The sequence below is a fragment of the Gossypium arboreum genome, chromosome 12, assembly GCF_025698485.1.
Source record: "Gossypium arboreum isolate Shixiya-1 chromosome 12, ASM2569848v2, whole genome shotgun sequence".
Lineage (NCBI taxonomy): Eukaryota > Viridiplantae > Streptophyta > Magnoliopsida > Malvales > Malvaceae > Gossypium > Gossypium arboreum.
The window spans coordinates 118,507,807-118,527,590 of record NC_069081.1 but is presented as its reverse complement, the minus strand read 5'-3'; the positions used below and the strand labels follow the sequence as shown (position 1 = coordinate 118,527,590).

Genomic DNA, 19,784 nt, shown 5'->3' with positions numbered 1-19,784 from the left:
AGTGAAAGCCTCCAACAGATGGAACAGGAACTAGCATGGTTGGTTCAGTATTGCCTATCAAAGTCAATTCTCGACCCACAACCGGTGGGTGAGGATGAAGAGGATGCTATAGGCTGCCGTTAGACTGGTGGTGGTTACTTATTTTTCCGTTAAAACCCAAAGAAATAAAAAAACAGAGACTCTAGTGAGACCTCCAAAGGAGGCCAAGCTCAGCCTCGTCCCGAACGCTAACAGACCAACCTGCACCATCCGACTCCCTGTTGGCCTTTAGAGACAAGGAACTCACAAAGATAAAAAGAAAAACGAAAAGTTGGGTAGTAGAGAAAAAAATGTCTGAAAGGACGACTGTGAGAAAAGGGCTAGCCGAAGAGAGCGGGCCAACACCCACTAGCTGCAGTTATGGTGGAAAGTTTTAACATATATACGTATTTCCGAATAAGAAAAAGGACAATAATCAGGGACGTAGGCAAAGAGGGGCAGGCAATGGCCTTGATCCCTTAAACTCCTCGTTACTTTCGTCCCTTAAATTTTTTTTGAAATTATATGTTATTACAATTATAAAATAAATTTTTTATCTCCTTTTTCGACATTTTGGATGAGTCAAATTCTACACGTAATTGGCCCAAACTTAATTCTTCATGTTCCCATTGGTAAACGTTTCAATTCAGAGCCAGTATCACCGTACACAATGATTTTTCTGTAATGCAACAAACATGAGGTCCCAATACACCAACAAATGCCAGCCTCAAAATTTTTGATATGCTCAGCTCATCGTTTTCACTTTCTAGAACTCAAAAACTTGACCAAGCTTTTCCATTCCCAGCACAAAATGGGATGCAAATTTATCTCCTTAGAACCACCGATCTTATACCAAATCCCTGTAAGAACAACACCACCATGTTTTAGAACTAAAGCTATTGCTTTCTCTTCTTATGCACCAAACAAAGGTGAACCTGTTTCCACCAAGTTGCCACTGTCAAAGACCAATGATGTCTACAGTGTTAGCTTCAAGACATTAGGAGCTTGTAAGCTTGGGATTTCTAGATACCCAGATTTTGAATACAACGCACAAGGTGGTACAGGGACCGGAACCGGTTCTAGGGTTGCTGATAGCGATGAACTTTCGGTTAGTTTCGACGTTAAAACACTGTATATTCCACCATTGACAAGCTCAACAACTAAGTTCCTTGGATTGCCATTGCCACCTTTTTTGAAAATCCACATTGTTCCTCAATTGTTTCAAGGGAATATCGATCAAGAATCCGGCAAGGTTAGCTATGCTTGTTGTTGAAGGCCATAAAATTCCATTGGAGGTTAATTTGAAGCTTTTGCCTTTTGTAGGTTGACTTGGAATTCTTAGCCAAGTTTTGCTTTTCGGTCGGGAGTATTTACGAAGCGCCGCCGTTGGTGGTGAAGACGGTTTTAACGTCCGATGAATCGAAAGGGAAGATGAGAAGTGGAAGAGGTGAGAGATTAGATGAAGAGGGGAATTGCAAATTGGTTGGGGTAGCATTTGTTGAACCTATTGATGATATCTTCATGAATACTTTCCTTAGTTTACCTACTGAATGCCTTGCCAAGTTGAATGCTGTTATCACCTTGTCCAAATCTTCTTGAAAAACCATATGTTTGTAGTTGCTGAATGTTAATGGAGTTTCATACAGGGCCCTGGCATAGCAATTCTTAGTCATACTTGGTTAAGCTTTAGATACATCCATACATGACACATGTATATCATATACATATATGTACCAGCACCATGCATGTTTATGTAACCTATTGCTTATGCATAGTTATTGATACATTTAGGGTGGAATTGAATTATAAATTTTTTAAGAGATTCAAATGTAATTTTATCATGTATTAATTTATAATTTTATGATTTTGAAGGGATTAAATATAAGTTTTTCATATTTAGGGAGCTAAAATGCAGAATGGTATAATTCCATAGTATGGTATAATTTCATTTTTTAAGGGACTAAGTAGAATTTTTTATATTTAAGGGGCAAAGTGTAATTTTACATAAACTTGCAAATTTATTGTTTTAAAGGACTAAACTAAAATATATACATTTTTTGGGTGAAGAGTTTATAACATTATCCAAGTGAGTGGAAATATTTGTTTCTTTTTGCAAAAGCATAACATTTGTAACTTTATCCTCACAAAACTTATAAAAAATTAGACTAGGTTTATCAATGGAGCTATTTTTATAATTTTGGATAGCATAGCTAAATATTAAATATTATATTTTGTGAGTATAATTAATCTTATGCTCATCTTGTTAAAGTTGAATCGTTATTGGGATTATCCATTTTGATCCCTCAAAATTTTTATAAATTCTCATTAAACTTCCAAAATTTTTAAAAATTTAATTAGACCTACTAAAATTTTAAATCTTCTCAATAATCTCTTTAAATTTAAAAATTTTAATTGAACCCAAAAATTCAATGGCAAAATCCACCCCTGTATTCTTATGCCGATAAAACAAAGATGGTAAAGAGAAAGTATCTGTTCGAAAAATAAAAAAGAGAATGGATGGACCCATTTGCAGCTTTTTGCTGCGTTAAAAAACGTCCATGGGTGCAGTAGCTTACGTAAAGTATGTCCCATTGTTTTCGTTTTGAGAGAGATTTTTGAGCGAGCTCACTTGCTGCAGCTAAGGAGAGGCACTGTTACAGAGGCGGAGGCACTGGCGCCGGCGCTGGCACTGAAGAAAATAGGGTGAGTTTTTTAAGGATAAATTACACATAAAGATCACTAAATTATTAGTAACCTTATTTTTTGGTCATTTAATTTTAAAAAGATACAAAATGTTCATTATTTCATTTAAGTTACTAGACGGTTAAAATTGGAGTCGTATGACCTTCTCTGTTCGCACTATTCCACTAATTGAAAGCTCTCATTTTCCTTCTTTTGTACAGATAATTTTTTTTTCATGAAATAGCTTTGAACACTGTGAATCTATGAACTAAAATCTAAACATTTTTATTGATTGATCTTTGGCACTAACCATCAGAATAATTTGGATCTAATATATGTTCTCTTATTAGTTGATGGGTATTGATTTATCATAACGATTGACAAATCTTCACTTAGAGCACGCTAGCCGAACTATTTTTAAAAACAAAAAAACAAAAATTAACAGTCTAATTACTTAAATGAAAGCTTTCAGGTAGCTTAGAAATTATTTTGTAAGTTTTTGAAGTTGAGTAACCAAAACGTAAACTTAGTTTATCCTATTGTTTAACGTGTGTGCTCTAGTAAAAACATTATTGGTACTTAATTGAGATAAAAAAAAATAGATATCAATTTTAACATTAAAGTCAAACTTAGGGGTTAAAAAATCAAATGCCAATTTGAACATTGAAGAACCAAATGAGGATAAAAAAATTCAGGTACTTTGAAACTAAATTGAGATAATAAAAAATTTCAGGTATCAATTTGAATATTGAAGCCAACACCAAATTGAAAAAAAAAACTCAAATACTAAATTAAATATTAAAACTAAATTTAGGTACCAAATGGTAGAATAACCCTTTTCTTGAACTTTCATTTATGACACACGTGGAAGTTGTAACCAAACAGCTACTTTGAAAGACAGCAAAGAAACGCCGCCGTTTAAAGATTTGTCAAAAGGGCATAAGCGTCATTATCTATGACATCGTATATCATTTTTGGCCCAAAAAAATCATTTACATCCACGTGTCATGCGACGGATAGCCTACTGAGGTCATCTCATCACGAGATTCTGGTCTCTGAAAAAAAAAAAAAAAACAAACAAACCCACCCTTCACGTTCACGGTCACGATTCTCCATAACCAAAGAAAAAGAAATCCATAACTCGTTGATTCTCTGACTCACCTCTTTCTCTACTGAGTTCGTTGTACCAGTTCAACTCGGTTCGTCAAAACGAACTCTCTCTCTCTCTTTCTATATTTATATTATCTTTTCGATTCTATGGGACGGAATCCACCACGTCATCTCTGGAACCTCAATCAACAATCGCTTATTCTGTAGTTAAAAAACGTCGAATCATTCTTTTTTTTCTCTCTCTTTTCTCTGTTTACTTTTCTTTTGGCCTATGAATCAAATGGCTCCTTGCCGTTTAATTCTGCTCATTTTTGTACTTTCCTTTCTCGTATCGTCACTTAACGCCAGCGAAGGTGATGCTGATCCAATTTACAAGTAAGTTTCTGACTCGATTTTGAATCGCAGCTTCAGTAATATAAATTGAATTCTTATATGTTTGATAGGAAAAAAAAGGATTTGAAGGAAAATTTGGATAATTTTATGATGCAAAATCTACATTTTTAGGTTGTTTAAATTCAATTCTGAATTGGGTTGGATTTTACTAGTAATAAACACTTGAAAGAAGAATATATTCTTATAAAAGAAAACCCATTTTAATTTCCGTTTTTTAAAGTTTTTATGGTGTTGAAATTTGGTATATTTAGAATATTTCTTTTATTGGGTTAATTTAAAGACCTTATCTTTTTTTAATTTTCCCGGCAATTTAACTTGTTTATTAATTTGGGGGTTTAGGGCTTGTTTGGAAGAGTGTGAGAAGAGTGGATGCGTAGGGGAAAAGTGTTTTCAACACTGTAAATTCTCATCCGATGGGAAACCCATTGATGGTCCATGGTATTTACAAGAACCCCTATATCAAAAATGGAAGCAATGGGATTGTCGTACTGATTGTCAGTACCATTGTATGATTACTAGAGAAGAACAGAGGGAAAAACTGGGGAATAAACCCATCAAATATCATGGAAAATGGCCTTTTCAACGTGTTTATGGGATACAGGTTCTTACCATATCATCACCTTGGTGTCATTTTTGTTAGATTCTTGTTCTTGTTAGTGATTGTTTTATGTTCTTGCTGTTTTTTTTTTTTTTTTTTTTAGGAACCAGTTGCTGTAGCTTTCTCTGCACTAAGTCTTGCTGTACAGTTTCATGGTTGGCTCTCCTTTTTTATCCTTCTTAACTATAAGTTGCCTTTGAGGCCTGATAAAAAGACTTATTATGAATATACTTGCTTGTGGCACATCTACGCCATCTTGGCTATGAACTTCTGGTTCTGGAGTGCCATTTTTCACAGTCGGTAAGCGATATACTTTGACCCCATAGTCTTTAAGGATCTATACATTGCACCTAATCTGTTAGGCCTTGATCAGGTTCTTACTCATAGAAGCCTTTGTTTTTTGTGTTTGGCAAGTAATGGTGAGGAAAAAAAAAGAAAAAAGAAAAAGAAAAAGAAAGAGTTTCAAGCATGTCGAGCTGAGTATTCTTATAACTTTGCATGATATCATTGATTCCTTTTACTTGTAGAGATGTTGAGTTGACAGAGAAGCTAGATTATTCGTCTGCTGTTGCGTTAGTTGGGTATGGTCTTATTCTAGCGATACTACGAGTGTTCAATTTGAGAGATGAAGCTTCAAGAGTCATGGTTGCTGCTCCATTGGTTGCGTTTGTAACAACACACATCTTGTATCTGAACTTCTACAAACTTGATTATGGTATTTCTTTTTCTTTGTTACCCTCGTAAAACAATATTGTCGACATTCATTAATGCGCCGGTGCAGTTTGATATTTTCAGTCCAAACCACTCTTATAATTGCTAGTTTTAATCCATCTGAACTTTCTTTCTATCATGTTGCACTCTAGTTACAAGCTGGATTTGTTTTGCAGGTCTAAATATGAAAGTTTGTATGGCCATGGGTGTAGCTCAACTTCTCATATGGGGAATTTGGGCCGGCATAACTAGCCATCCATCACGCTGGAAGGTTTGGCTGTTTGTTGTGTGGGGAAGCCTTGTTGTGTTCTTGGAAATATACGACTTTCCACCTTATAAAGGGTTTGTAGATGCACACGCTCTGTGGCATGCTGTCAGTATCCCTCTTACTTACTTCTGCTGGAGCTTTGTCCAGGATGATGCCGAGTTCAGGACCTCAACTCTCCTCAAGAAAATAAAGTGAGATTTCTTCATTCCACTCGTGCACTAACAGAATGGTGAAACGATCCAACTCACTTGTGCATGATGCAACAATCACCGGACTGATTGACATTTTGTTTACCGATATGGTTGGTGTTTTCTTCGCAATGCAAGGGTATGTGTCGTTGTCGAAGTCTCCAAGTTTTTTAGGCTCCGGTCTTTGTTTTTCCCGAGGTGATCGGTAATATTCACAAAGGCTTCTATCCAATTTCAATGTAAATTTTTTGTGTTGAATCTTTAAACTAAGCTTGTTTTTACTTGCATTGCTTGATTAGTCAGTCTTCTGTATGATTATGAAGGATGGAAAAATATGTAAGCAAGCTTTTTATCTTTTACATTCGAATTTGCTGTCTGTTGTTGCATTAACTTATAATAACATACACCGAAGTTGTCAACTGGATCATCGGTGGAGTGATAAAAGGGATTGTATTCAAATCTTCCATCTTTGGACAAAAAAGCCGAAGCTTAGCCTATTCAAAGGCTGGCCCAAAAGCCCATTTGATTTAAAATTATTTACTAATACTTGGGCTAAGCTTATCTTTAACTTAAAGTTCTTGAAGCTTCCCATGCTCGTAAAAATACTTTTAGTGATTTTTCTTTTCTATTTAAAAACTAGTAAATTAATTTTTATATCTTTTTTGAAGAATTGTAAAGTGAAAAAGTAAAATTTTAACAGCAACTCGATATGATTGACTAAATAATTAAAAAGTGCCGAAAATAATTAAAAAGTAACATTCGGCGTGTTACTTGTATCTTATATTAATGTATAATAGTTTGTTTTTAATAGTAAAATTAGATAATTTTTTATAAAATAATTAATTTACATTTTAATCTAACTTTTAATATAAAACCTCCTTAATAATTCTTATTATTGGAACAAATATTAACAAACTTTGAATATAATAGATATGAAGCTATAAATTTATTGTTTGGAGAAGTTATGACGTATATATACATCGTATATATACACATTAATCTTTGTACTTACAACACTACCCGTACAATCCAAAAAAATCGTTGTACGTACAAAACATAAAGGGCAATTGCCGGTGGCGATTTCTACGAACTAAAAATTCCAATGAATGCTTGAAAATGTCTGGAAAAATTACTTTTAAATAGAATAACTCCATAAAGGTACATAATCATCTACTTCATGTTCTTCCCATCCTCCGTCATGACCGGAACGAGGAGGTGACATCATCATACCGGCAGCCATATTTGCCCAAAATCTTTGTGTCCCAAACAACGCTTCTTCGTCCAAATAAAACCCTTTCTCCATCTCCGTGTTTTCACTTCTCTTTGCATCGTTTCTAGAATTCCCGCACGAATACTCAGCCGTTCTGAAAGTCTCCGCCACCTCCGCCGCCGTCTTTTGAATATCCTTTGGGTCGGAAGAAGCCGGGACCGGAAGATTCCAAGCTGAGTCAGCGAAGTTCAAACAAGCTGACTTCCCTCTCAGTGCTATAGCTGCCACGTCGTGAGCACGCGCCGCCATATCCGCCGTCGGGAAAGTTCCAAGCCAAATCCTCGACTTCTTATTAGGCTCCCTCACTTCAGAAACCCACTTCCCGGGATTCCTCCGGCGAACTCCACGGTACACCGGGTGTCGAGTCTCCCGGAACTTCTTCCTCCCAGCTCGCCTCTTTGGATAACTCGAAGCTAACATCACATATTCATCGGAAAAATTCACCGGACGATCAGTTCCACTTTCAGAAACGGACCCAGAATCAACCATATCATAATCTTGAACTACAAAATCCATTTAAAAAAAAAAACCCAAACAGTAATCAGTTTAAGTTTCAGTTAAACAAAGCTTTTGACTTAAAAAGAGTATATTTCAAGAAAAGGATATTCGTACTTAGGATCCAAGTATTTTAGGAAATCACTTGCTGTATGAACTTCCGAATTTGGAAATGCAAGGGAAAATATTAACTAAATGAGCTTTCTTTTTCTACTTCAAGCAACTATGAAAGGGCGTCTTATTTATATATATTTAGAAATGAAAGATATTTAGATATTAAGCAAACACGGAAAATCCAGCGTGTGGAGTTATGGAGATTAGAGGGACAAAACATAAGACTAGGTTTCTTAGCCAAGTGTACTAATTTTCAGACAAGTTGTGGTTCAATCAGAGAAGGAAACGTGGCGATTTTGGCAGCTGGATTAATCTGTATTTTGGGGAATGGATTCTGGTCCAAGTCAAAAGCCAAGCCACAGTTGGACAGTTTCAGTATAATCCAATTCAATGATTTACTTCCACGACCGTTCTTTGGTCACTTTCATAAACTCTTTTTCTTAATAAAGATTTATCATATCTGTTCAATTAAATTTTGGTTTCATTTTAATCCTTTTCAAATGAAATTTCTCAAAAAAAAATATAATTTTAATTTTGGTCTTTTCAATGCCAAATTTCTTATTTTCATCTCTCAAATGTTTATTTTATAATTTTTATGAATTATAAATATTACATTTAAAAAAAGAAAAAACGAATGGGCAATGAAATAGAAAAGACAGGAAAGATTTTTCAATGAAAAGCTTATGAGCAACATCTCCGTAAGGAAGAAAACAAGGCACAGTGAAAGGAAACTTTTCAGAGTGACGTCACGATTTCCGACACACGGTTGACAGTTAAAACCTTCCCTCAACTGCCACTTTCCCCGCTATTCATCCCTAAAATACAAAGCGGCGGTGGTCCCTGGGCGGTGGAAGCCAACCTCCTACTATAGTTTATTGCCGCGTTACACCGTGTGGACCACCACCTGCACCCTCTCCCTCCCTCCAATAAGATTTAAAACTAAAATTCCTAGCTATCCATGGGCTGGGCGGCCCATCTGGTCCAATTTGGGCAGGGCTTAAATAAAGGGTTTTGTTCAGGGCCCAATTTGGTTCAAACAATTTCTTTATATTTTATTTAAATTTAATTATTAAAAATATATAAATATAAATCTAATATATTTTATTGTTTTTAAAAAGTAATATGTGTTTGCGGGCAGGCCAAGTCGAGCTTGGACCAAGCTTGAAAAATTTTTAGAATTGGGCTTTGGCCGAATCTGACCTAAATCATGAGTAACTCTAATTATCGCCATATAGAGTGTTTTTTATATGAATAAATTTTTGTTATTTAATTTTGAAATTAATTTAGTTATATTTTTAACATAATTTTTATTTAGGGTATTTGATTCGTTTTCAAAAATGAAAATTTTTACTATTTAATATTTTAAATATGCCCGATAATCATTTTAATTTTTTACTTGATATAGAAAATATTAAGTTGATTTTATTTTATTAAAATTTTGAAATAATTTTTTGAAAATAAAATCTTCAAATTAATATATTTATCTTTCATCCAAAACTATCCAAAACCATATAAAATATTATATTAATAAGATTAAAATTTAAAAATCAATTATATTTTAAAATCAATGTTTTATCAAACAACATAATTAAATTTAGTACTTGTATTTATTAATTGACCACTCGATTTTTAATATAAATTTAGCACTTATAAATTTTAATAGTAAAAATAAAAATTAATTTTTAGCATTTAAATTTTCGATTTATCAAACACACCATTAGTTATCACCCGTAAGGTGAGTAGAAAGTTAGATGAATTGAATTAATAAAATAAAAATGATTTAATGGAAATAAATTTGGTTTATTCAGTTAGCTTAATCAAATTTAGGGTTTACTCGATTAATAATTAATTTTGGATATCCAAACCGAGTAAACCAATTTTAAAAAAATTATAAATATGGACTAAAATGTGTGGATGAAATCAAAATTAGGTACCAATATGGAGCAAAACAAAACATAAATACTAATTTATATATTGAAATCAAACTCAAATACCCGAAATATATTTACCTTTTTTAAATAATAAATATTCATGCCAAACCCATATCCAAACACTCAATACCCATATAAAACCAAACTCAACCCAAAGACTCAATTAATTAATTTAAATTGGTAAAAAAAATTTGTCATCAATTCAACTTATCCAGCCAGTTAAATAAAATTTAAATACAAAAATTATAAATAAATATAAAATTTAATACATAATAAAAAAATGACAATATATAAAGATAATCGTGAGATTAGACTTTAAGATAAGAAATAAGAGGATTGGTCATTTAACACTTTGTTTTTCGTGCACCATTATTGCGGCAGGGTATCCTAGGATCCTTTAGCAATGCTTAATTGGTTAATCGTAGTTCATTGTGGCAAGGCTAGGATACAATTACTAGTTGTTAATCAAAGTAATGCATCTCTGATTAATTTTTTAACATTCTAGTGTTGTGGTTTTTATAAGTTTGTCTTACTCCTCTATTGGATTTTTTTTTCAGACAATGCTATTTTGTGTAACAGTTTGTAGTTACAAATTTGAAGCAGTTGTTAAGATAAAAGCTATGTGATTGAAAAGAGTGGTTAAGGGAGTAGACACTCCTTCAAGCACTACGATAAAATAGAACCAAAACAAGAGACATGAGGTTTGTTTACGCAATTTAGTTTCTCTACGTTCTGCGAAGCCTAACTCAATGAGAAACATTCACTATTTTCAACGTTTATATAACAAGTTAATCTAAATCTATTACACATTTGTGACAATTTCCTTACTTTTACACTTTTATATTAGAGTTGTGTAACCCAAATTATTGTTAATGAAATAAAATACAGTGGCAAAATAAGATCCATATAGAACTACTTTTCTTCTATTTGATATTAATTGCACAAGTAGAATCCGTATATAATTACTCTTATTCTATTTGACATTGAATAGAATAAGATTTTTCAACCTTTAAATAGATGTAATCGAAACTTCTCTTGTATCATTCGAATTTTAACATTAGTGAATTTTATTCCCCTCTGCCAATGATTTTTTTTCCTGGAATGGTTTTCATGTAAAATTTGTGTGTGTTTTATTTTTCTTTCTCATTGCTTTGTGTGATCATTCTATATTTCCATTATCGAAGTTCAGTTTTTACAAACCGAAAAAGCCTAATACTCTCACCATTAGATTCACCCACGTGAATTCAATAAGTAAAACTACAATACAACCATTTTTACTATAAAAAAACACTCGTAAAATAAAGTTATCCTCACTTAACAAATTAAGTGTTTAAACTCTCCGTACAATAATCTATACAAATCTCTCAATTATGTATAATATTTGAGACTTGCTAACATAAAGAAGATTTGGGATGTCCCTTTATTATAGGGACATGATTAAATTAGTCCTTCATTATTAAGTGGATTAATTTAGTCTCTATATTATTAAAAGAATTAAACAATGTAAAATTGGAATAGGGATAACATTACTATTATATAAAAAATCATTTGTTGTTTGACAAAGTTAATATTTTAAAATTTCTATAAGTGAAATATTTTGTTTGGAATTGAACAACAATTAAAAAAAATTCAAGTCATTTTTATACAATAAATGTCAATTCTATTGCAAATTGGACTTATTTGATTATTTTTAACAATATAAAGTCTAATTTTATCCAGGCCCTGTAATGTAGGGACCTGACAAGCAATTTAACCAAATATTCACCTACGAAAAGAGAAAAATTGTAGCCAAACACATCTCAATTTCTCCAGATGAAACAACACCGGTATTGTTTTTATTTAGTAAAACAGTGGACATTGAAACAAGACTTAATTTCCTCAAAAAATATAAAAGGAAACAAAACTTATTGTAATTAATTAGTTTAAATCATTAATTAGGAGAAGACAAAATTGCCATTTCGTTTTTGCTCCATTTTGAGTTAAAACTTATTTTCTCTCTTAATTAATTAGATATTAGTATTAAATGACAATAAAACCTTTTCTATTTTTTAAAAATTAATTTTTATATGGAAATGGTTTTACTACAAACAGTGGGTACAGAACATAGTTTTTATTTTCCTTCCATCTCTTATGTCTTTTCTAATTTAACAATCGTTGTTTCGTTGTGTTAAATTTTGGGATTTATATGAAAATTTTAATTAATTTATATAATTAATTTTAATCAGTTTAAATTCAAATTTTATTTTATATAAAAACAAAATTGAATTAATGAATGGAGTAAATATAAAAGGATTTCATATGGGACTAATTTTACTTTATCATTATTATTGGATAAACATGAGATTATTTCACATTTATTTCAGTCCACTTCTTAACTCTTCATGCACGGGTGGGAATCAGAAAAAAGGTCCTTCACCCTGGCCCAACAAGTGGAGTCCTATGGTTTATAAAACAGCAAATTATATTATAAATATTGAATTGAATAATTATTAAAATGAAAAATTTGAATTTAATTAATTATAATATATTTGACGGATAATCTACACATTTATATATGACAAAACTTGAATTTAAGATATCAAAATATTTAAAATCTCAACCATACCATTAAACCAATGTTTCATTGTCCGATTTATAAGGTTTTAGTGTGAGATTTTTGGTCTAAAGCTAGACATGATTTAATATATTTATATATACATAAATTTTAATTTTAAATTAATTATATAAATAGTAAAATAAAATAAATTTAATATTGAGTAAAGCGAAAATTAAGTCGAAATCAAAGTTTGTACCAAATCAAAATTTCTCCTTGTCACATCGTAAATTCCTTTTCTTTTTCTTTTATATATATATTTAAAATTGTCAATGAATAATAATATAATCTAAAAATAATAGTAAATGAGTTCATGTATAATACTTAAAATTAATATATTGTCGGTTGAGCTTTTAACTCAGTTGATATTGCTACTATAACAAAATTAGAAATGTGTAAGTTCAAACACGATTAAATACTTTTCTCTTCGGACTTGAAGATTGGAAAAAAGTTATAAATAGAAACTAATACACTAATTCTTTCTTTGGTACTAGATCTAGGACAAAAATAATTATACATAAAGTATGATCGTTGTATCGATTGTTATTTTGGAACATTACGTGATAATAATATAACATGTGAAATATGATTGTTATATCATTCAATATCATTATTCTGATTTGTTAAAATGCAACATATTTCACATCAATAAATATTATAGATAATGTACGGTCGTTATACAGTTAATTGTCGTTATTTCGTAATATTTAAAAAAACGTGTTCCACGTTAATGATGTTATAGTTGAGTAATGATTGTTATATCCTTAAATGCCGTCATTTTGGATAATTTTAAAAAAGGTAATGAGTTCTACATCAATGATCTTATAGTTGAGTTATGATCATTTACCATTATATCGTTAAATACCGTTGTTTTGGATATTGTCAAAACAAAGCAATGTACTGTTCCACGTTGACAATATTAAACATAAGATAAATCGTTATATCGTTAAATACCAATAAGATACGATTGTTATACGATTAAAACTGTTATTATGCATGTTATCAACATTAAAAGATACACTTGTAACACAATTAGTAAAAAATGCATATATAAAAGGATTAAAGAATTTGAAAATAATATCGTTAAATACTATTATTCAAGATTATTAGAAGATAATGTATTCGCATCAACAATATTTAAGATAAGATTTATCGTTAAATACTGTTATTTTACATGTTACCAATATTAATACATGCACTTATTATATAATTTAGTAAAACGATTTATATATTTTCTTGATTTCTTTTAAAATTTGCATATATAAGAAGGATTAAAGAAATCAAGATTATATGTTACATATATTTAGTGATAGAATTGTAACATTTTTAATTTAAGTGTATGATTTAAATTAATAAAAAATATATTTTTTGAATTATCTATTTATAAAGTTGGAACTCGATAATTATAAATTACTAGGATAAACACTCCATAAAAGGAAAATATGTTGAACCATAAGAAGAGGGTTTGAACACAAAGCATTCACACAACAAATTGCCTAGTAAGAACGTCTTATATTTGGTAAATTTCATTTATATTTAGATTCTGAGCTGGATTTTGGCCATAAATTGGTATGAAATTTCTGGGGGCTCACTCCACTATTTGTTGTCATCACTGGTTTTCTTTTTTTTTTTTTTTTTCATTTCCAAACTCCCTACGCACACACAAAAAAAATACATAATTTCATGTTCCAAAAAATGTAAAAAGTAACTGTCGAATTTTTGTTTGGCTGTAGACCCAGGTCACTGCCACGTGTACACCGAATATCAAGCCACAGATTGCTTTTATGGGGTACTCAGTGTATATATAACTGTTCTATTGTCGCTCTTATACTCATACTATAAGCCTTCCAAAAAAACAAACAAGAGAAGAAAAAAAATGGTTTCTACTAGAAGTGTCAACTCTCCTGCTATGAAGATCACTATCTTGGTTGTTGATGATGATTCTACTTCATTGGCTATCGTTTCTGCCATGTTAAGAGAGTTCCGATATGAAGGTACATACAGACATACGTACATATATCCATACATATATGTGTGTGTGCGTGATTTTGAACTAATTTTTTCTTGTTTCTTGTCTGTGTGTTCTCAGTTACGAGTGTTAAAACACCGGCAGCTGCTTTGTCTGTTCTTCGATCAAATCCAAGTATTGACCTAGTGGTCACTGATCTCCATATGCCTGGAATGAATGGGATTGAGCTTCAAAAACGAATCAACAAAGAGTTTAAACTGCCTGTCATCAGTGAGTAGATCTTATCTCTTCGTTATTTTCATGATTTCATTACATATCTAATGTTGTTCTTGTTGGTTATGTAGTAATGTCCTCGGATGACGATGAAAATGTGATGCTAGAGAGCTTAGCAGGAGGTGCTGTATTCTTTATAGTTAAACCAGTAGACCCTATTGGGTTAAAGAACGTATGGCAATACGCTGTTGCTGCTAAGAAGGGTAAATCCTTGCTCATCGAGGACATGGACAGGGAATCTTCGTCGTCGTCACCAGCGGACGGGAAACTATCCCTCGGTGGCAACACGAAGTCGGTGTCATCGGTGAATAACGAAAAGAACGATCCCAAAAATGGATCGAAAAGAAAAGGTGCATCTGGCAAAGGTAGGGACAAGGATGATAACGATGATGAATCGAAGTCTCCACCTCCAAAAAAAACTAAGAAGCCTAAGATTGTTTGGACGAATACACTTCATAACCAGTTCTTGGAAGCCCTACGCCAAATTGGCCTTGAAAGTATGTACATATATATATTGGTCATACTTTATGTTAATTTGTTGATTTTGTTAATATATTGTGATTTTCTTATTCATGTTTAACACAAGCAGGAGCTGTCCCAAAGAAGATCCTTGAGCGTATGAATTCGACAGGCTTAACCAGGGAAAATGTGGCTAGTCATTTACAGGTTTGATTTTGGCTTTGATTATTTACTTATTATCATTTTTGATAAATTAACACAGTTTTTAATGAATTAACCTTACACTTGTACTAATGAATGCTGTTTTTATATATGGTATCCAGTCTTTTTTGTCAAGTCCTACATTTGTTTCAATTTTTTTATATTTTATATATTTTTCCTTCCAAAAATAAATTTTGAATGTATTTACTATTTTTCGTGACTTTATAATTTTTGGAAAACTAGAAAACGAAATTTTATAAATACTTTGAGATTATCAACATAGATCTCATCACTAACTTTCCAATACCCTAAAAAATTATAGAAAAATGAGATGATAAAATTTAAGCCTATTTTAATATATAAATTTTAGGAGAAATTATTTTATAGATCATTCTCACCACATTATTTATAGTCAATTTTAATTATTTAATGACATTTTAGTAATTTTTTCTTATCATTGATACATAATTTTGATATTTTTTACCTAAACCCCAAATCTTGAATCAGATTCTTGAATCCCAAACTCTAAATTAGTTTAGGGTTTGAGATTCGAGATAAAAAAAGGTACCAAAATTATGTATTAATAGTATTAACAAAATTTTCTAAAATATCATTAGATAATTAAAAGAAATAATGGATAATGTGATGAAAAGTTCAATTGAACAGAGATTTATAGGGAGGATTTTCTTTTAATCATGTTTTTAAAATTTATAAAATTGAATTTACTTATTTCGTAGCAAAAATAATGAAGAAATTCATTCTTCTAATTCCAGATATATTTTTAAATTCCTCGAAATCTTATTATTTTTATACATGATTTCTTTTTAAAAATAAAAAATAAACATATAAAAATAATATTTCTATTTAATTATAATATATTATGTATTATATTTTTATAAATATTTGTAAACTTTTACAAATACAATGATAATCATATCACATATTTTTATGTTATTTATTTTAATATCATTAATTTTCTTTTACAATTATTTTTAACTCGTACTTTTATATTAACCGCATAAAATAAAATTCTTAATTGCAATGCAAGAAAAACTAGGTAAAAATAAAAACAAAAGATTAATTCTTCATGCAAATAAAAGAAAAAAAAAACAGTTTGGGTAATAACCAACAAGAAAGATATTTTACTTTAATTTTTTTTTATTCTCCATATTTGTTTTATAGATCATGTTTTCTGATATATTCCTAATGCATCCATTGGCTCGTGTAAATGTTGCAGAAGTACCGGATCTTCCTAAAGCGTATAGCAGAGAGGGGTTGTTTTGCATCCAAGGCCGTAATCGACAGGTTCCTGAAGTCGAACTTCGCCGCCGGTCATCCCTTGTTGTTGAAAACTGCTCAAGAGTATTCCCGATTGGAACACATGGAACGATTGAGGGTATTAGCATCTTATCCTGGTTTGCATGAGAGCCTTATGGGTCACAGTTCCACTAGGAACGTACCCTTGTTTTACGGTCATCCTGGTGCTTCGAGTAGCAACGCTGCTCAACAGCCACTTGGCTATGGACAATCCCGTTTATTGTCCAACCAAACTAACCAGCCACTCTTCCCTGGTAGTGGTAACATGTTGAACAATCCCAATCTGAATAATCACTTGGGATATGGAAATGGAAATGGAATTGGAATTGGATCTAGTTCGTCGGTGAATGGTGGGGGTGGGTTTTCTAGTGGCTTGTTGAATGGCGGAAACTCATCGCTAACGTACCCAAACCAGGTTCAAGCTAGGCCTGATTTTTACAATGCTGGTCCGTCTTCGTCTTCACCGTTCCGATTTGGCTCAGCTGGCTTTCATTCTTCGGGTTCTACATTGGGTAATGGGCTCTTCGGAAGCAGTAGCAGCTCTTACCCTAGTCTGAATAGCAGCTCTTCGGGTTCTATAGTGGTTAATGGGCTCTTTGGAAGCAGTAGCAGGTCTCACCCTAGTCTCAATAGCAGCTCTTCGGGTGCTACATTGGGTAATGGGCTCTTCGGAAGCAGTAGCAGCTCTTACCCTAGTCTGAATAACAGCTCTTACCCTACCCTGAATCCTGGTTACACCAACAATGCTGCTAACAGCAATCGTGGGATGAGGTTTTATGAACATCTCCTTAATGGGTCGGCTCCCCCTATCACCGTTGACTATGGCTCAATGAATCAAACCCGTCCCACAGGTGACTATGGCTCAATGAATCGAACTCACAATGAGAATATTAATGTTCCAACCATGAGGACTACACCTTTAGATAGTCTAGATTTTATGCGAGAGTTTCCTATTCCACCAGTTGACAATTCGACATTGATTCAAGGACTAGGAACTGGCAGTACAAGATTGACTGAAATTAATTCTGATCAGCTGCTGAACAATGTTCCTAATCTTGACAATGAACCACGAGGTGGTGATGGTTTACTTCAAGACCTTGTGCTTGAGTCGAAAAAGTTAGCTAATGAGGTAATACATTTCTATTGTAGTAATTGAGTGAATTAGTATTATATTCTTCTCAAAATTGTTGGCTTTTTTTTTTTTCTTTTTTTTGTTATCGGTATAGGAGAAAGCTGGTGAGCAGAGTGTTGAGAATTCCGACTATTGCTTGCCTTCGTTGTTCCCGGAAATCTATCCGACATTGGATGAACTTCTCAACTGCGATTTCCCCGATCCCTTGTCCGATGAAGATAACCATCCTTGGAGTGAAGAAGCTATTGGACAGGTACGTCCACTAACTCCATATTTTGCATGCTACCATTTTTCCTTATGAATCCTCACAATGTTAGAGGATTTTTGCCTAGGTTCAAAGTGAACTTGAAGAGCTGATCAACAACCCCAACCCTGCTGCAGGCGATGGTCGTTCCAATAAATCCAACCCAATCACTAATAAGGCAAACTTCAATTTCTAGTTTTGTTACATATATATGATCACGCTTAAAACCATACTGATTTATATCATCTTTTGTGATGTAATATAGCAACAAACCGGAGGGGAACAAGTGACTGTCACTCACCCACTCAGCAATGTACTCCAAGTGATGACTGCCCCAGCTCCTGCTCCCGCTCCCGCTCCCGCTCCCGCTCCTGCTCCAGCTCCTGCTCCTGCTCCAGCTCTGGCTGTATATAACTCGGCAAACAATGCGAACAATGGTGCCCCAGTTGGAGCTAATTCATCAAGCTATGAGGTATATCATTGTTGTTATCATCTTCACTCAATCTCATAATGGCTTATATTGTTTACATTTAAATAAAAATAAATTCTATATGACTGCAGGATGATGAGGATTTCCTGGATTCCTTGCTGAACTTCAACGACGGGTTTGAGTGATAGCCATCGCTGCAGCTGTCTGAATCATTTACTTCAAGCTTCAATAAAACAGTTAACTTTAGATATAAAGTTTCGGACCTACCTATAATATCTAGTTTTTTTTTTGGGTTTAAATAAGAAGCTTGGACATGGGTTTACAGTTTGTTTTTAATTTGGTTATGTAATGTTTGTGACTATTTCTCTCTTTATATATACTTGGCATTATCTATGTGTTAAATAAATTGGAACCTTTCAATTTGCTATCGTCTCTTTCTCTCTATATTTATTCCAAACTTCTTTGTTTATTTATATTATTGCTTTTAAATAATTATTAGTTTTTTCATATTTTAAAACATTTTTCCTGAAATTTTTATGTTTAAATACTTTTATTTAGCTTCTCAATTTAAAATAATTTTAGAATTTTTTATTGAAAAATATTTATTAATATAAATAGTTTTAAAAGGTTTGAAAATGTTTTCGATTGCAAACTCTTAATAGTTTTAATTTTTATACATTTTTCCTTACAAAATATTCATTTTTAATTAATAAATTGTAATAAGTTTTTAAACACAATTTAAAATTTTATATAAATTTAAACAATTTTAAAAAATTAAAGTTTTTTAAATGATTTGTCGTAAAACATGTTTTCTTTAAAATGTTTTTAACTTAATTATAATTAATGATATAATTTTTTAATTTTTTAAAGTAAATACATTTTTAAATTTAATTCAATTTAATAATTCTAAACATATTTAATTAAAATAATTTAAAATATTGACAAATTAAAATAATTTTAAACAGTTTTAACTTTAAAACTGCTTTAATTTTTTAAAGGGTTTTAAAATTTTATTAAGGTTTTAACCTTTTAAATTGAAAAAAATTATTTTTGATAGTTTAAAATTAATTTTAAAACAATTATAGATTTTAAGAAATTTTTTATTTTTTAAAAATATTTATATTAATTCCGAAAATAAATATTTTTATTTTTATATTAAACTAAAAATTGTATAATAAAATTAATAGTGGATCTAATATAATATTTAAATTGTTGATGTCTCGTGAATTGAGAGAGTTGCCATTTGTCATACCTTGTAATAATAAATATATATGTGATTTTATCTAAGTGGGTAAGTTAGTTTAATTTAGTAGCTTTATTGGATGCATAAGAATCGAAAATAATCATTCATGGACAGATATTGGTTTGATGGTTGGAAACGGTTCATC

General features: G+C 31.7%; 4 protein-coding genes across 5 annotated transcripts; 3 read left to right on the top strand and 1 right to left on the bottom strand.

Annotated features, from left to right (window-relative positions):
* Positions 1-329: 329 nt before the first annotated feature.
* Positions 330-1,903, top strand: LOC108478777 (uncharacterized). Its single transcript, XM_017781238.2, has 2 exons — positions 330-1,270; positions 1,342-1,903. Exons 1-2 carry the CDS (start codon positions 737-739, stop codon positions 1,615-1,617), a joined length of 810 nt encoding a protein of 269 aa, XP_017636727.2. The 5' UTR covers positions 330-736; the 3' UTR covers positions 1,618-1,903.
* Positions 1,904-3,719: 1,816 nt separating this feature from the next.
* LOC108476663 (uncharacterized) lies at positions 3,720-6,412 on the top strand. Its single transcript, XM_017778934.2, has 5 exons — positions 3,720-4,185; positions 4,543-4,804; positions 4,905-5,101; positions 5,329-5,516; positions 5,689-6,412. Exons 1-5 carry the CDS (start codon positions 4,082-4,084, stop codon positions 5,973-5,975), a joined length of 1,038 nt encoding a protein of 345 aa, XP_017634423.1. The 5' UTR covers positions 3,720-4,081; the 3' UTR covers positions 5,976-6,412.
* A 472-nt stretch (positions 6,413-6,884) lies between these two features.
* Positions 6,885-7,992, bottom strand: LOC108478617 (dehydration-responsive element-binding protein 1D-like). 2 transcript variants are annotated; one of them, XM_017781084.2, is made up of 2 exons: positions 7,851-7,992; positions 6,885-7,741 (listed from the first exon to the last, which is right to left on the bottom strand). In XM_017781084.2, the coding sequence occupies exon 2, from the start codon at positions 7,725-7,727 to the stop codon at positions 7,104-7,106; it is 624 nt and encodes a 207-aa protein (XP_017636573.1). In that variant the 5' UTR covers positions 7,728-7,741; positions 7,851-7,992; the 3' UTR covers positions 6,885-7,103. The 2 variants fall into 2 exon arrangements, with proteins under 2 accessions (XP_017636573.1, XP_017636572.1); XM_017781083.2 differs by having other exon boundaries at positions 6,885-7,984.
* Positions 7,993-14,210: 6,218 nt separating this feature from the next.
* LOC108478649 (putative two-component response regulator ARR21) lies at positions 14,211-18,802 on the top strand. The gene is made up of 6 exons (XM_053023648.1): positions 14,211-14,365; positions 14,461-14,610; positions 14,685-15,110; positions 15,203-15,279; positions 16,511-18,438; positions 18,528-18,802. The coding sequence occupies exons 1-5, from the start codon at positions 14,248-14,250 to the stop codon at positions 17,744-17,746; spliced, it is 2,007 nt and encodes a 668-aa protein (XP_052879608.1). The 5' UTR covers positions 14,211-14,247; the 3' UTR covers positions 17,747-18,438; positions 18,528-18,802.
* Positions 18,803-19,784: the final 982 nt, after the last annotated feature.

Excerpts from the sequence above, each read along its gene's own strand:
- LOC108478777 (XM_017781238.2), top strand. The coding sequence starts at position 737 with ATGCCAGCCTCAAAATTTTTGATATGCTCAGCTCATCGTTTTCACTTT. Across the intron at positions 1,271-1,341 it reads TCGATCAAGAATCCGGCAAG|GTTGACTTGGAATTCTTAGC; the intron begins GTTAGCTATGCT and ends TGCCTTTTGTAG.
- LOC108476663 (XM_017778934.2), top strand. The coding sequence starts at position 4,082 with ATGAATCAAATGGCTCCTTGCCGTTTAATTCTGCTCATTTTTGTACTT. Across the intron at positions 4,186-4,542 it reads GATGCTGATCCAATTTACAA|GGCTTGTTTGGAAGAGTGTG; the intron begins GTAAGTTTCTGA and ends TTGGGGGTTTAG. Across the intron at positions 5,102-5,328 it reads AGTGCCATTTTTCACAGTCG|AGATGTTGAGTTGACAGAGA; the intron begins GTAAGCGATATA and ends TTTTACTTGTAG.
- LOC108478617 (XM_017781083.2), bottom strand. The coding sequence starts at position 7,754 with ATGGATTTTGTAGTTCAAGATTATGATATGGTTGATTCTGGGTCCGTT.
- LOC108478649 (XM_053023648.1), top strand. The coding sequence starts at position 14,248 with ATGGTTTCTACTAGAAGTGTCAACTCTCCTGCTATGAAGATCACTATC. Across the intron at positions 15,111-15,202 it reads ACGCCAAATTGGCCTTGAAA|GAGCTGTCCCAAAGAAGATC; the intron begins GTATGTACATAT and ends TAACACAAGCAG. Across the intron at positions 15,280-16,510 it reads ATGTGGCTAGTCATTTACAG|AAGTACCGGATCTTCCTAAA; the intron begins GTTTGATTTTGG and ends TAAATGTTGCAG.